The following is a 17553-nucleotide window of genomic DNA, read 5'->3' on the forward strand; positions in this document are numbered from 1 at the left end:
TCAGTTCCAAACATTATTAAAAGTTGTGCGCTTGCCTTTGGACTATGATGTCGGCAAAGTTGTAGAGAGAATATACACTGACTCCCACATTTGAAAAGTAAGAATCGACTACTATAGATTGCACTAAACTTAAGGCATATAATGAAACTTGTAAGAACCAACTCCAACTTGTATAGGTAGGGACTTAGAAGAAAAATGCAGATGGACTAGGAGAAATGGGTGCTGACAAAACAACCACACATAAGGAGGGACTTAAAAAAAAAAATCAATCAGTCCCAAATATTCTGCATTGTCCGCCAAATTGACCATATGGTAATATTATGCATGAAGATGGTAACTTTTAAGTTTGATAATGGGAACCTGGAATATAATATCTAAATGGACTCGAATATCATATCCCATATCCATATACAATGATATGCTGTCCAATGTGCAATAAATATTCAATGGAATAGAATAGTAAATAAGTTAGGTAAATATACATTTTTTCATTGTCTAGATGGCTACTCTCTGTTGTCCATCCATACATTGTGGTATATATGCTTTTATGTCCCCCCCCCCCCCCCCCAAAAAAAACGGGGATAATTATAAAGGTAAGTAGAAGTCCTGTTACTACCCCGATGCTCATTCTTTATAGGAGATATATGTCACATAATATATAGTGATAAATATTAATGAGATCTAAATGAGTGATGCCAAAAATCTAGCAACATATGAACTTGCTGGTAAGGAGGAAAAAAGTAGTTTCTAGAAAAATGGGGAGAAGGGAAGATCCTCATTCTGGCCAGTGGGATTCATGGAATTGTGTCTGAAAATCCACTTGGATTCTTCTTTTCTTAATTTGATATCTAAATCCCCACCACGGGGTCCCAGTGTGATCTGACTCAAGACCAAAAATCTCAATATATCCATATGTCCACCATGTACCCTATTAATATGTCGGGCAACAGGTGTATCTTTTTTAGTTCTAATGGTGCTAAGATGTTTTGACATTCTTTGTTGTAGCTCTTGAGTGGTTTTTCCCACATACATTTTTGGGCAGTTGCAATAAGCAACATAAACAATGCCCCTGCATATTGCCCTGGTAATTAATGGATTGTTTGATCAAATATTTTTTACCATCACTGGGATTTATAAATATCCACTTAACCACTCGAGGGCAAAAACTGCATCTTCCACATGGTGCACAACCATATCCTTTGTGTTGGGCCTCTCTGTTAAATTCGATTTCAGATCTATATTGGCTTTCAACCAATAAATCATGGAGATTCGCACCTTTCCTGAATGTGATGCTAGGATGTTTAAGTATGACCTCTTTTAAATATGGGTCTGCCAGCAGGATTGGCCAAAATTTTCTCATGATGTTAGTAATGTGTGTAGCATATCCATCATACGTGCCTATGCATCTTCTCTGCTTGGGGGTTTGATTGCATGCTAGCTTTTGGTCTAAAAAAATCTTCCTACTTTTAGATTTGGCATGTTTATGTGCCTTTTTGAGGATGTTATTCAGATAACCTTGTGCCTTGAATCTTCCATATAGCATATCACATTCCGTTTTGAAGCTGGATGTGTCTGAGCAATTTCTTTTAGCACGAAGATATTGTCCAATAGGGATTCCTTTCTTAAGTGAGAGAGGGTGATGACTTTGCCACAGAAGAAAGTTATTAGTGGAAGTTTGTTTTCTGTATATTTCTGTATGGATACTGCCAGAGTCATCTAGGCAAATTGTCAGATCCAAGAAATCGACACATTGGTTTCTATATTGTAAGTGAATTTCATCCATATTGCGTTATTAAGGGAGTGAAGGAAAGATGTCAATTCACGAAGGTCACCCTCCCAAATGAGGAGGATGTCATCAATATATCTGCCACAAGAGGATGGGTTTAGAGACTTCTTCCATGTCATTTGAAAAGATATGGGTGGCCTCCCACCATCCTAAGAAAAGATTTGCATATGTCAGGGCACAGATTGTGCCCATAGCGGTGCCACGCTGCTGTAAATAAGATATGATCAAACAAAATATAAGTGTGAGTTAGAAGAAATTCTAATAGCCGAGCAACAAAATTATTATGAGATGAAAAATGTAGACCCTTAGGCCGCCTGCAGACGGCTGGGTCGAGCGCCTGCAGAGAGCAGCGCAGAACTCTCCCGCTCCCGCAGCTCCGGCTCTTTCATGTGCTGGCTGTCAGGCAGAATTAGAGCACGCCGCGGTTTGTTTTCTGCGCGTGATTTCGTGCAGACAAACCGCGGCCATCTGCATAGGATTGCGTATTGTAATGCAATCCTATGCAGGCGTGTACGGGCGGAAATTCTGCGGGGAATCCCGCCGTGGAATATCCACTCGTCTGCAGGTGGCCTTAGAGGACAAGAAATACTTGACAGCCTGTATTCCAAAAGTATGGTCAATGTTGGAGTACAGGCTCTCAACGTCAATGGTTACAAGAATGGAGCCAGATTGGACTAAGATGTCATGAATCTTTTGGGTAGTATCTTTAGTGTCCCTCAGGTAGGAGGCCAATGTCATGTCGAAGGGCCGATGTATGTTATTGATGTACATACTTATGCCTTGAGTAAGGTTATCCTTGCCTGAAACTATAGGCCTCCCTTGTATCGGGAAGATTTTTAAATTAATTTTTGGTAATATGTTTAATGTTGCAATTGTGGGATTGGGGTTGAAGACATTGATATTCTTCAAGACTTAGCAGCTGATGTTCTCTAGCAGAGTTGAGAATATTTTGAAGTTCTGCAAGATATGAGGAAGGACGTCATAAACTTCTGCGTCCATAAGTAATGTTTTCACCATGATCTTATAGCCTAGGCTATCCATCAACACAACATTGTCTCTTCTGTAGTACTTACTTTTCAATATTGGATAGCTCGTGAATAGAGATGAGCGAGCACGCTCGTTTAAGGCTGATGCTCGAGCGAGCATCGGTCTTCCCGAGTAACTGATTACTGATCCGAGCAAATGTGGGGGGGGAGGGGGGGCGGGCGCGGGGAGAGAGAGATCTTTCTCACTCTCCCCCCCACATTTGCTCGGACGAGTAATCAGTTACTCGAGAAGAGCGATGCTCGAGCATCAGCCTTAAACAAGCGTGCTTGCTCATCTCTACTCGTAAAATGATGAGTTGATGATCTGAGAATTATCTCCATGACTGGATTGTATGTCTGGGGTCTTGGAGTTGTGGGTGTCATATCTGGGGTAGTTAAAGGGGTTGTCCCGCGCCGAAACGGTTTTTTTTTTTGTATAGGCCCCCCGTTCAGTGCAGGACAAACCCAAGGGATGTGTTGAAATTAAAAAAAAAATTTTACTTACCCGAATCCCCTTTCTGCAACTTCTTCCTTCTTTTCCTCCAAGATGGCCGCCGGGATCTTCACCCACGATGCACCGCGGGGGTCTTCTCCCATGGTGCACCGTGGGCTCTGTGCGGTCCACTGCCGATTCCAGCCTCCTGATTGGCTGGAATCGGCACACGTGACGGGGCGGAGCTACGTGATGATGCGTAGAAGGGGGCGGAGCCAGAACACCGCTGTGCCCGGACCGACCAGAAGGGAGAAGACCCTTCTGCGCAAGCGCGTCTAATCGGGCGATTAGACGCTGAAATTAGACGGCACCATGGAGACGGGGACGCCAGCGCAGGGAAGGTGAGTATATAACTTTTGTATGGCACATATTTCATGCACGATGTATATTACAAAGTGCATGTATATGGCCATACAGAAGTGTTTAACTTAACTTGTCATCGCGGGACAACCCCTTTAAGTTTGTGCATGACATATCGTGAGAGGAGTCATTAGATATTTGGTGACCCGATTTTGTATAGTGGACTGCCCTAAAAAAATGGGGGCTGTTAGCGGCAGTGATAACATTTCTTGTATCAAAATTTTTGAGAGCTGGAATACTTCCGCATGTTGTACCTCTTGAAGATATAGCTGGTGTACACAAAGTTTGTATAATATACATGAAGTTACCATCCTCATTCATATTATCACCATATGGTGAATTTGGCGGACAATGCAGAATATTTGGGACTAATATCTTTCCCCTCCTTATGTGTGGTTGTTTTTTCAGCACCCATTTCTCCTAGTCCATCTGCATTTTTCTTCTAAGTCCCTACCTATACAAGATGGAGTTAGTTCTTACAAGTTTCATTATATGCTTTAAGTTTAGTGCAATCTATAGTAGGGGACTCTTATTTTTTAAATATGGGAGGCAGCGTATATTTACTCTGCAACTTTGCGGACATCATAGTCTATAGGCAAGTGCACAACTTTTAAGAATGTTTGAACAGATTTTTTCTAAGTCCCCTCTTATGTGTGGTGTTTTTCTGGTGCATTTTTCTTCTAAGTTCCTAAAATTGGCCTTTATTGACTTTTATAGGTTCCATTATATATTTTAGTTTATTGCACTTATAGTAAGGTATGCCTACTTTCTAAATGTGGGAATTAGTGCATGTCCACTCTGTAATTTTGCCATTTTCAAGTCTATAGGCATGTGCACCATCTTTAGAACATTTGGGACTGATTTTTGGGTCAATCATCTGTTCTCTCTGTATTGCTTCACAATGATGGGCTTAATTGCTTTTCTTGTCTGGATAGGTTGTCCTCTCATTTGGTCCGCCCTTTTACTATATAAGTTCTGTCTGTGAGCTCCCGGCTCACTATAGCTAACACCTTGTCTCCCTGATGATGCTGTTTAGACAACCAAACATGTTGGAGCCTTAGGGTGAAGTCACACGAACGTATATCGGCTCGGTTTTCACGCCGAGCCGATATACGTTGTCCTCATGTGCAGGGGGGGAGGCTGGAAGAGCCCAGGAGCAGGAACTGAGCTCCCGCCCCCTCTCTGCCTCCTCTCCACCCCTCTGCACTATTTGCAATGGGGAGAGGCGGGACGGGGGGTGAGGCTAATACTCGGAACTTAGCCCCACCCCCGTTCCGCCTCCTCTTATTGCAAATAGTGTAGAGGGGCGGAGAGGAGGCAGAGAGGGGGCGGGAGCTCAGTTCCTGCACAGCGTTTAATCGCCGGAAAGAACGTTTTTCGGTGATCATGACCAGAGCTAGAAAGCGTATTATCGTTTGTTCCTACTTTGCAAACTATCTTTTCGGCCATCGAATATGCGTTGGCGCGTATTTCAGTCGCGTATGTTCCGGTTTTTTTCGGGTTGCCGTTTTTACGCGCCGTAAAATCGCCCGTGCAAATGAATACATTGGAAACCAACGCCTCAGATGGTCACGTTTATACGATTGGGCGCAAAAACGCGCCGTTTATGCGCTCGTGTGAACGCACCCTTACTATAAGGAGTTGTACAGCTAGTTTTTAGATATCAGTCTCTGATAGACAATCAGAAAGTTTATCTCTACTAAGAATATAGGATTGGCAATCCTCCATAGATTACTTCAGTTATCAAACTATTATATTGTATAGGAGCAGTCTTGATACTGCCATGTTTATAGACTGACCTTAGCAGACTGGATTTTTAAATACAGATAGTCCCCGCCTTGTGAACGTTCGATTTATGAACTTCGCAAGATGCAAACAATCTGTTTTGCACAGTATGATGTAATGCTATGGCATTACATCACACTGTGCAGGGGCTGGACAGACTTCTATCAAGCCTGATAGAAGCCTGATAGAACCCAGCGGACACTCAGCGCATATGTGAATCTTGTCAACTAGTGCGGGTTTTGTTGCGTTTTTAATTGCAGAATGTCTTGCAGACTTTAATTGTGGAATTACATCTCCTGTATGTTGGAAATCTATAGCAACAATTCTGCAAGACGTCCTTACTTCCACAGCAGAAAGTTTTGCCACTGCAGATTAGATCTTGCGGTTTGAAAGTAAAGATGCACAGATTTTAATAGGTACGGAATTCAAACCCCATAGGGATTACCTTTTGAAGCAAAAATATCTGCGCGGACTAAAGGTAGCATCACACGCCCGTGTTTGCGTGCATTTTTTGCGCATGCAGGATCTAAACATAGAGACTAAAACCCATTGATTTCAATGGGTTAATTCCCGTAAGAGCATTTTGTGCTTGCGCAAAAAAATAGGTCCTATTCTATTGTTCTGCATTTTGTCTATGGTAGGTGCGCAAATACGCCTTGGGAATGGTGTGACTGCGTAAAATACGGGAAAACACAGATGGGCTTTATTAGGGTTCAATGGCCAATCCATTAAAGTAAGATGCGCATTTGTGAACTGATCCTGCGTGTGCAAATATCACAGTAATATGCGCAGACACACACACAACAGCCTGATTATAGCCCTCTCCAAACCTTGTTCATGCATAACTACACTGCAACAAGCTTATTAGCGCAAATGCTCATGTGAAACCACTAGAGATGAGCAAACGTGCTCGGCCACGCCCCTTTTTCACCCGAATACCGCGATTTCCGAGTACTTCCGTACTCGGGTGAAAAAATTCGGGGGGCGCCGTGGCGGCACGGGGGGTAGCAGTGGGGAGTGGGGGGGAGAGGGAGAGAGAGAGGGCTCCCCCCTGTTCCCCGCTGCTACCCCCCGCACCGCCACGCCTCTCCCCGCCCCCCGAATCTTTTCACCCGAGTACTGAAGTACTCGAAAATGGCGGTACTCGGGTGCGTAAGTACTCGAAACAAGTACGTTCGCTCATCTCTAGAAACCACCCTAAGGGTTCTTTTAGACCTGATGATTTCTCTTTTGAATGAGTGAATGATTATACCGCCCGTTGCATAGTGGGCTCGTTTAAATGAGATCGTTCAGTTGTTCACATTCACTGTATAAGTGACTAAGACTAACTGAATAATCAGTATTCAAATCAAATGATTAGTGAACGAGCCAGCGATGGTTTTTATGTTGCATGCGAAGAGCGATGAGCAAAAAGTCAATGATTTATCATTTGTCTTTCAATCGTTGGCTGCATTTACACTGAGCGATTATCATTCATTTTCACTAATTTAATTGATTTTTAATTTTATTTTTTTAACAATAATCGTTCTGTGTAAAAGGTCCTTTATTTCCATCTTGTGTGAAAGGTCCCTAATCAGAAATTCCCCCGGAGATTGCATTGTCATCATGCTTGTGTTAGGGAAATGACAAATGAAATATTACCGTGTTTCCCCGAAAGTAAGACAGTGTCTTACTTTCTTTTTATCCCCAAAAGCCCCACTATGTCTTACTTTCGGGGTATGTCTTATATTGGAGGCGGCAGTGACAAGTGCAGGGGACGGCGCGGTGACGTATGGAGAGGGGGGCGGCGCGGAAGTGGGCAGGAGGTGGCGCTCATTTGGATCAGACTAAGGCCGCCTGCACACGAGCGGAAATCCCGCCGCGGGATTTCCGCCGCTGAAAGTTTGCATAGCAGTGCATTAAAATACGCACTCCTATGCAGACGGCCGCGGTTTGGCCGCGCGAAATCTCGCGCGGCAAACAAACCGCGGCATGTCCTAATTTTCTGCGGGGCACGCACTCACCCGGCCGCCGGCTCCGGTCTGCGCATGCGCCGGCTGCGCGGCAGCCGGCACATGAAAGAGCCGGGGCCGGCAGGCGCGGGTGAGTACGCGCTCGTCTCTGCAGGCTCTCAGGTCGGATCGCGCGGCGAGAATTCTCGCTGCCGGATCCGATCCGCTCGTCTGCAGGCGGCCAAAGGCGGCAGACGCGGTGACGTATGGAGGGGGGGCGTGGAAGTGGGCAGGAGGCGGCGCTCATTAAGATCAGAGGGAGGTGGCAGACGCAGCGACGTATGGAGAGGGGGACGGTGCGGACGTGGGCAGGAGGCGGCGCGCAGCTAGATGAGAGGGAGGCGGCAATACCCCCGTGTTTCCCCGAAAGTAAGACATATGTTTTACTTTCGGGGTACGGCTTACATTGGCCGACCCCCCTGAAACCCCCGATACGTCTTACAATCGGGGGTGTCTTACTATCGGGGAAACACGGTATCAATTTCATCTTAAACTGTTATTATTTATGCCTAATTTAAAGAAGTTTAGTTCAGATACATAAAAACTGAAAGAAAAAAAAAACGGTTGGGATGCTCTGCAGAAAATGTCTATATCAGACACAAGACCTCTTTTGCCAACAATGTAATTCTGTCTTTGTTCCTTAGCTAATACGCTAAAGAAGTTAACATTAACTAAGAAATACTGGATCTTGGAAAAGGTTTTATCTATAAGAAGTCTTATCTTCAACATGTCCTCTATTCTACAGAAGAAATCTGTTCCAACCAGTTAATGATTTGAAACGCAACATAAACATGAAGGCTTTGAGTTGAAATATTTGCTGAGAACAAACAAAAAGACAGTGTATGGGTTAAATACTAATTAGACTGATATGAATACAAGTGATAACTGGTTATATGTGCTATTAGAGCACTTGCTATGTCATATGATTGGCCCAACCACACCTAACATAGCACCCACGGTATATGGAATAGCATGATTGCACTAACACTTATTAATCTGCCTTTCTTCATTGTTAGTTCAGAATGTAAAACCTTCTCCCAGGTATACGTGGCATCATCATAGACTGCTCACCCATTTCTACTTCATCTGTCCGCTTGGGCTGTGTACACATCTGCATTAGGAACCTCCATTCGGAGCTTTTGTCACAGATCCGGCACAAAATGCTGGAAGAAAAAGTCCTGCCTCAAGGACTTTTTCATCTGGTTAAATACTGAACTGCTGAACGGAGACCAAACGGCCATCATTAAAGTCAATGGGGTTCATTTGACACCATTTGGTTCCGTCATAAGTTGGATCCTTTCAGTCAGGGGGATTCCCATTTCCTTCTATAATGGAGCAGGAAACCGGAACCCCCAAAGGCAAAGTTGTGAAAGCAGAGTAATTTCTATATTCTGATACTTTTATTTGATTAACGTTTCCATTTCATTACTATTTAACCCCTTAACGACCAGCCCATAGTGTTTTTACGTCCTCCCGAAGTGGGCTTTATTCTCAGAGGACGTAAAAACATGTGTCCTGCAGAGAATAAAGCCCCTCGGGCTCTGGACGTGACAGCTCCATGCTGTCAGTGCCCGCAGGTAGCTGACAGCATGGAGCTGTCATCCCGGGCTGCGGGGACCCCCCCCCCCGGCAATGCGGTCGGCGCTATCCAATGGATAGCGCCGATCGCGAAAAAGTAAATAAAAGTGCAAAAAAAGTTAAAGATTCAGCTGCCCTGATGGATCGGATCCATCAGGGCAGCTGAAATTACTCACTGAGGTCCGCCGCACTGCTCCCCGCTCTCCTGGTCCTCCGGGCCCCAAAGCCGGTGTTCTGCGCATGCACGCCAGGCGGCATTACGTCAGCCGCATCATGCGCAGAAGGCCTGGTGGACCGGGAAGTGAAGAAAAGTGTGAAAAAATCGGATCCATGATCGGATCCATGAGGGGAGGTGAAAATACTCACCCCCCTTCCTCCATGTCCTCCGGACGGTGTTGGGACCCTCCGCTGGCTTCTGTGCATGCGCCGATGTGTCGCGCATGCACAGAAGGTCGGCGAGCCCGGCAAATTCAAAATCTCCCTGCACCCGGCTGTCACAGATAGCTGAGTGCATGGAGATATGACTGGGGACCGCTGTATGCGGTTTCCAGTCATATGATCACCGTTATCCATCGGATAATGGTGATCATATAAAGGTAAAAAGTAGAGAAAAAAAAAACGTTAAAGTTGAAAAAAGTTTAAAAAGTTAAAGTTTCATCCCCCTTACGGATCGTATCCGTAAGGGGGGATGAAATTACGTACCCAAGGTCCCGGATTTGCTCCCTGGTGGGATGTTGATCCGTGGACCTTACCCCAGCTTTAGCGCATGCGCCCGTCAGCATGATAGCAGACACATGCGCAAAAGTGAAAGATTGCCCAAGAAATTTAAAATCTCGCTGCTGGCTACCAAAGGTAGCCAAGAGCCTGGAGATGTCACGGGGAGCTGCGGTATGTGGTTACTGGTCACGTGATCGCCGTTATCCAATGCATAATGGCGATCACGTAAAAGTTCTTAAAGTGGAAGTTTCATCTCCCCTCACCGATGCGATCAGTGAGAGGAAATGAAACATCTTCTCGGAGGCTTCCGCATTTGAATCCAGATGTGATTATCCTCCATGGACCCTTCCGGCTGCTGCGCATGCGCCCGCCGGCAAAATGCCGGACACATTCGCGGGAGCTGGGGAGCCCAGGAAATTTTAAATCTCCTTACTTCCAGCGATCAACGGTCGCTGAGTGCTTGGAGCAGTGACCGGCGGCCTCGCTGAGCGTTCCCCGGTCACGTGATAAAAAGGTAGCGATCTAACATTAGGCCGGTCACACACGACTGGAGAGGAATTACGGGTTCCGCATGCGCTTGATCACCGGTAATCCACGGATCAATCACATGCATTGGATTACTCAATTCCCCCCAATTAGCGGGTCAGAATTACGGAATCCACTCGCAGAAAACAGAACACAGCATGTTATATTTTACCGCGGATATCCGCGACCTAGAGCCCATTGTGCTCTATGACCGTGGATATACTCGCAGCCCATATGCAAACACATTGTGTACAGGCTGAGGGTACCCGGGTCATCTCTAAGCGACGGCACGGGAAATATAAACAAAAAACGGTGTACTGCTCATGACCGTCTGTGTGAGTAGGCAGTTATGCGCAGTACATTACGTGGCTGTACACAGGGTCACAGCTTGAATCCGCTGCGGGCCCCCGTAAGCGGATTCTGCATAAGGCCATGAGAGCCTTGCGTTATTTAGATCGCTACCTGTAATCCGTAATTTACAAGAAGCCCCGGGAATGCTCACCTTCATGCAGTTCCAGGAGCAGCTTGTTGAGCGCCTTCTGTGTGAGACCACTGCACCGCAGCAAGATTACAAAGCCTCACAGAGCCACTTTTTACACCCGATTCCCCCACCGCTGAGGTCACGAAATACCCCCAAAAAAGCGAGAGAGGAGGGGGATACCCAGTTTTCTTGCCCCATGTGCCCATCCCAACCAGCCTCCGTAATTACCCCTGTCTTCGGACATAAAACGCAGTTTATATTATTACTTTTATCTAATATTTAGGGAATGCCAAAAAATTGGGGTGGAGGGGTATTTTTAGGAAGTCAATTTTTTTTCCGTATAAGTGGGCAATGGGGCCTTGAATTCATTCAGTTGTACCCTGAAATCCAGCGGGCATTCCCTCCATTATGGGCCTTGCCATGTGTCCTGTAGGTAGATTAGGGCCACAATGGGTATGTTTCTGAACACAGGACAAATGGGGGTATCCATTTTGGGTTAACGTCTTCATTCCTATGTACACTGTACAAAAAAACCTGTTTTTAAATTGACAAAATTGCCAAAAAAATGAAAATCGTAATTTTTTCCTTCTGCTTTGCTTAGATTCATTCAAATACTGTGGGGTCAAAATACACAGTACACCCCTAGATGAATTCCTTAAGGGGTCTAGTTTTCAAAATGGGGTCATTTGTGGGCGTTCTCTATCGTTTTGGCTGCTCAATGGCTCTACAAGTGGGCAATGGGGCCTGGAATTTATTCCGTTGTACCCTGAAATCCAATGGGTGCTCCTTCAATTATAGGCCTAGCCATGTGTCCTTTAAGTAGATTAGGGCCACAATGGGTATGTTTCTAAACACGGGACAAACGGAGGTATCCATTTTGGGGTGAACGTCTTCATTCCTATGTACACCGTACAAAAAAACCCTGTTTTTAAATTGACACAATTGCCAAAAAAATGAAAATCATAATTTTTTCCTTCTGCTTGGCTTAGATTCATTCAAAAACTGAAGTAAAAAAAGTCATCGTACCCCTAGATAAATTTGTTAAGGGGTCTACTTTTCAAAATGGGGTCACTTGTGGGGGTTCTCCATCGTTTTGATCACTCAATGGCTCTACAAGTGTGCAATAGGGCCTAAATCTCCTTCAAGCAAAATTTCTGTTCCGAAAGCCACCGGTTGCTCCTTTCATTTTGGGCCCCATTGTGCATACAGACATAATACTAGGACTACAATGGGTATGTTTCTGAGCACGGGACAAACGGGAGTATCCATTCTGGGGTGCAAATCCTCATTTTCATGTGTATTATAGAAAAAAGTCGTGTCTTTAAAATGACATATTTGCAAACATATGAAATTTTATTTTTACTCTTCTAAATTGCATTGACTCCTGAAAAAAAACTGTTGGGTTAAAATACTAATGACACCCCTCAGTGAATACGTTAAGGGGTGTAGTTTTTAAAATGGGGTGACTTGTGGGGGTATCTATCATTTTGATTCCTATGAGCCTTTCCAATCTTGGCTTGGTGTAGGAAAACAAAGTGTTCCTCAAAATGCTGAAAAGTAATTTTAAATTTGTACGTCTCCTAAATGGTTAAAAAAAAGAGAGTTTTTCCAATGTGCGCCCAAAATAAAGTAAACGGATGGAAATATATATCTTAGCAAAAATTTCTATATTATGTTTGCACATATTTGAGATATTGCAGTTGGAAATGTGAAAAAACAAGGATTTTTTCAAAATGTTTCCAATTTTGGCGCTTTTAATAAACAAACACAAATTCTATCGGTCTTTTTTTTCCGCCTAAATGAAGTACAACATGTGGCGAAAAAACAATGTCAGAATCGCTTGGATATGCAAAACCTTTCTGGTGTTTTTCCATGTTAAAGTGACATGTCAGATTTGCAAAATTTGGCCTGGTCATTAAGGCGCAAACAGGCTTGGTCACTAAGGGGTTAAACAAAGCTGCTTCTACATCCACTAATGGTTTTTCTGATTTCTTTTTCTATTAAGAACTTGAATCAACAACCTTCACCAAGAGTGCTAGCTTCACATCTTAACTATGAGAATGTCCCAAAAACTTTCTTCGAAAAGAAGACCAAGGTATAGTATCTGGTTATACCTACATGTATACCGGTAGTATCTAGTTATAAATACAGTTATAGTATCGGATTATGTATACAGTAGCTAGTTACTTTCTATAACTTCTGTAAATATATCAGTTAGGCCCCCTGCACACGGGGTGAAATTCCACATCTGGATTTCCCGCAGAATTTCTGCCCATGGCCGCTGCCATAGCAATCCTAGGCAGACGGTCGCGATTTGTCCGTGTGAAATCACGCGCGGAAAACAAATCGTGGCATGCTCTATTTCTGTGCGGTGCTTGCAGATGTGGGAATTAGTGCATGTCCACTCTGTAATTTTGCCATTTTCAAGTCTATAGGCATGTGCACTATCTTTAGAACATTTGGGACTAAACATTTGCGCCGGCTGGCCGGCAGCTGGCACATCAAAGAGCCGGAGGCGCGGGAGAGGTGAGTGCTGCGCTGGTCCCTGCAGGGGCTCAGGTCTGGTCCCGCTGCGAGAATTCTGCAGGCGGCCATACTCTATATAGGACGTATCCTAGTCTGGGATAAGGCATAAGAGAGAACATGCGGCATGAACTTGAGGCTTGGGCTTCTACTAGTAGGAGGATATCTTTGTATAAGGCTATAAATATTGCCAGGAGGGTCCCGGTTTCAGTATCCTGAATCTCCTCTCAGCAGGGCTGATTCGGCACAGGTTGCCATTCTCCATAAATTGAAAAATCTACTTTTATGTGATTGGCTAATTACTTTACGATGTTTTTCATCTTGGTAACTTATGCAATAAGCAGACCAGCAGCATTAAATAGTTTGCATAGTGTCATGAAACAAAGTTATACTGGGCAGTTTTAATGGATTTACATATGGAATTTTCCATGAAGAAATATTATATAATGACCTTTTAAATTGCTTTTAAAAGTATCTGGCGGACGGATGTGGATCTGCCTTGCCACACACCAGTTTGGCTTTGGACTATAACAGAGTTGGAAGGGACCTCCAACCCAACTCTGCTCAATTCACCAAAGTACCCTAGACAGATGTTTGTTTGAAGACTTCCATCGAAGGAGAACTCATCACTTCCCATGGCAACAGGACCATCTGTGGTGGCAGAGCATGGGGAACCCCGGTTTTCAAACTTAACCCCTCCAAATGGGCTACCAGCTCTGCTTTAACGTTTCAAAGCCTTTACACTCACAGTCTGCTGACGCCGCACTGGGCCGAGGCGCAGAACTTGCAGGTCTGAAGAGGAGGGTAGTGGAAACACAGGCTGAAGTTAGAGCTGGAAGCAAAGGTGCATTAACAGGATCCATGATGAAGATCGGGGCGGGTAGCAAGGAATATAGCAGAGTCCAGAATACAGAGTCGAGATCAATGAGCACAGAAGTTAGAATGATCAATAAAAGGACAAGGGTCAGAAACAGGAATACACACAAAATGGGGCTTTGTTACAATGACTGAGACCATTGCTTAGGCATTCACCATGGGGGAAGGATGCCCAATTTAGCAGGTGATTGGTGGGGACAGGATTAGGAAGCATGTGTGGTCCCTTTAAGATAGTGGGCAGGAGCATGCACAAACCCTATGGGCAGAGGCCTGAGAGCAAACAAAAGCAGAGGAGTACTGTACAATATGTGACAGTTGTTGGCGTGCAACCGCAACCTTAGAAGCAGTTGAGCAACACAACTTGATGTCTTGAATTTTACTTCTTTTAAGTTATCATAAAGTTATCTGTGAGGATTACTGCAAGCAGAACTAATAACATAACTATGTTTTGTTACAGATCTTAATCATCATGCGGAACCCAAAAGATGCAGCCGTCTCTTATTACCACTTCATGAACAACAATCCAGTGCTCCCTACCTACAGCTCCTGGGACCTGTTTTTCAAGGACTTTATAAGTGGAGATGGTAATTTACCAATACTTGTATTATGTAAAAAGACTTTATGTTCAAACAGGACTTGTGCAGCGTCCCATGGGGAGACCCCGGACACCTGACATACGTGGGGAGCTCGGAGGGTAGAGTGCTGACTTGTTAAAATCCCCGCCTGCTGGTAGCTTTAATTGTGACTGGCTGAGCGCTTCAGCCAATCAAAATCAGAGCTACTAGCAGGCGGGGATTTTAAATCCCCGGCTGCTGATTGCTCAGTAGCGCTACAGAGCCAGGGACAGCGGCAGAAGTTTCCGCTGAGCCCTGGCAGCTGTCAATGGCTTTTCAGGGAAGGGCTTCATAAAAAACATCCAATTAAAAGTAGTGTAAAAAAAAATTACTTACCTGTCGGCCGCTGCTGTGTCCCCCATGGTGATGAACACATCTGCATGCGGCAGATGTTTCCTTCATCCCCCAAGTTAAAATAATTCCCTGCTGCTACATCTGCCACATCTGATACAGATGCAGCAGAGGAATTCTTTAATTCTCTACTGCAGCTGTCACACATGTCAGCTGCGGTAGAGGATTCTGCTGCCGGCAATTGATTTCAGGGAAGGGCTTTGAATATAAGCCCTTCCCTGAAAATCAAGTGAAACTGCTTTAAAAACCAAAACAAATAGATACTCACCTCCCTTCAGCTGCGGGGGAACAGCCGCATCTTCTCCTGCTGTCCCCTGCACTGTGGTGCTGATCTATCAGCAGACGGGGATTTAAAATCACAGGCAGCTCTCACCTGTCATTCATTCGGGGAGAGCTGCCTGTGATTGGCTGAGCAACTCAGCCAATCACATTCGGCTCTTTCAGCAGCGGGGATTTTAAATCCCCACTGCTGATAGATCAGCACCACAGTGCAGGGGACAGCAGAAGACACAGCTGAGCCCTGGTAGCTGAAGGGTGGTAAGTATCTATTTTTTGTTTTTTAAACCACTTTTACTTGATTTTCAGGGAAGGGCTTATATTTAAAGCCCTTCCCTAAAATCAATTGCTGGCAGCAGAATCCTCAACTGCAGCTGACGTGTGACAGCTGCGGTAGAGGATTAAAGAATTCCTCTGCTGCATCTGCCACAGATGTGGCAGATGTAGCAGCAGGGAATTCTTTTAACTAGTGGGGATGAAGAAAACATCTGCCGCAGTGTTTTCATCCCCGCGGGGGACACAGCAATGGTGGACAGGTAAGTAAGTTTTTTGTTTTTTTTTTACACTAAAATTTTTCTTTTCTTTACATATAAGCTCTTCCCTGAAAAACAATTCAGGTGTGCCAGCAGACCATTGTCTTCAATGGAGCCGCCGGCAGCAGCAGCGCCTCCATTAAAGAGAAAGCCTGCATTTTTTTTTTATACTAAAATTTTTCTTTTTTTAGGGAAGAGCTTATATTTAAAGCTCTTCCCTGAAAATGAATGCAGGGGTTCCGGCAGACCATTGTTTTCAATGGAGCCGCCGGCAGCAGCCGCGGCTCCATTGTAAACAATGCGTGCATTCCCTATGGTGCACGCATGTCCTATCTTTGCAGGCACGCACCTGCAAAGTACAGACCTGTGCACACACCATAAGGAATGCATTGCTGCAAATAGAAGCGTGTTTTTGTGCGTGCGTATGTACGCACAAAAACATGCTCGTGTAAACGCATCCTTATACTGTATTTTAACAGGCTGCCTAGTAAAGACTTGCTACAGGCACATCTTTTAACCCTTTCTGACCCAATTTGTTTCCTGGTTTTCTTGGGGGGCTTACTCTTTTTCTGCTGTTATACAATGGCGCTATCTGCTGGCTAAAGCCAGTACTGCATGAGGTGACACGTTGGATAGGCTCCGACAGCAGATAGACTGGCAATCTACAGTAAGAGAACCACGACGGATGCCTTCGAACATCAGAGCTGTACAGTCTTAAATCATAATGTCTTCAGATGTCAGACAGTGGATTGGAAAGTGTTAATAGACAAACTATCATGGCAACCCCAGGGACTTTCAGAAGTCCCAAGGCTGCCGTTACACACTATTTCACCCCCATCAAGCTTATCAGCAGAGTAGTTAGCACATGCTGTAGTTGGGTATTGGTGCAGTCTAGTAATCTTGTTGAAAGTAGTCCTTTATGATATGTGGTAATACACATTGAGTGCTTGTAGCAGATCTTGAATGTAAACTCATATAATATATGAAAAATGAAGGAGGAAATCCAAGGGCAAAATAATCCGGCAACTATGTAAAATCCTTAATTCTTTATTGTGGGATAATCATAAAAATATTTGGAGACATACAAACATCTGCTAGCACCCGCTAATACATTGCAACCAAACAAGTCCAGTAAGAGCATGGATGAAAGCAGACTGAGCCAGATTTTAAGAACACATACCAGGAAATGACAAGATGTGAAGTGATATCATAGAATAACACAATAAGTGCAAAAACATTAAATCAAATAATTTAAGGAAAAATAAGATTTAAGCAAAGTTATATGCAACTTAAAAAAACAAGGAAAAAAAATGTTCTTATGTGATGTAAAAAGATAGTAAAATTAATAAATGAAAGATAGATCACTCTTGAAATTGAGACGAGAAGGATATCTAGTATTCAAAATAAGAATCCAGAAAGCCTCTCTTGCATGGAGTTAACATGACCAATCACTGCCTCTCATTGGGTGAGATATATAATATATATCATAATGCAAATCTTCAGATATTTCATGTATCTGAAGTCATTGTGTGCTTTTCTTGTGCTGTTTTGTTGCATCTCACGTGTGTTAAGCGTGTAGATCTTTTGACTGATCTGCCTCCCCTCTACTGAACTGCTGTGCAATCTTTCTTTTAATGTT

At 44.2% G+C, this 17553-nt stretch overlaps 1 protein-coding gene across 1 annotated transcript in view; it reads left to right on the plus strand.

Annotated features, from left to right (window-relative positions):
• LOC136620887 (sulfotransferase 6B1-like) overlaps positions 1–17553 on the plus strand; it is a 52878-nt gene that overhangs the window by 19298 nt on the left and 16027 nt on the right. Inside the window, exons 3-4 of the mRNA XM_066595940.1 lie at positions 12747–12836; positions 14598–14724. Of these exons, the coding sequence (XP_066452037.1) occupies positions 12747–12836; positions 14598–14724 (217 nt within the window). The remainder of the gene's footprint in view (positions 1–12746; positions 12837–14597; positions 14725–17553) is intronic.

Source organism: Eleutherodactylus coqui, chromosome 3 (genome assembly GCF_035609145.1).
Source record: "Eleutherodactylus coqui strain aEleCoq1 chromosome 3, aEleCoq1.hap1, whole genome shotgun sequence".
NCBI lineage: Eukaryota > Metazoa > Chordata > Amphibia > Anura > Eleutherodactylidae > Eleutherodactylus > Eleutherodactylus coqui.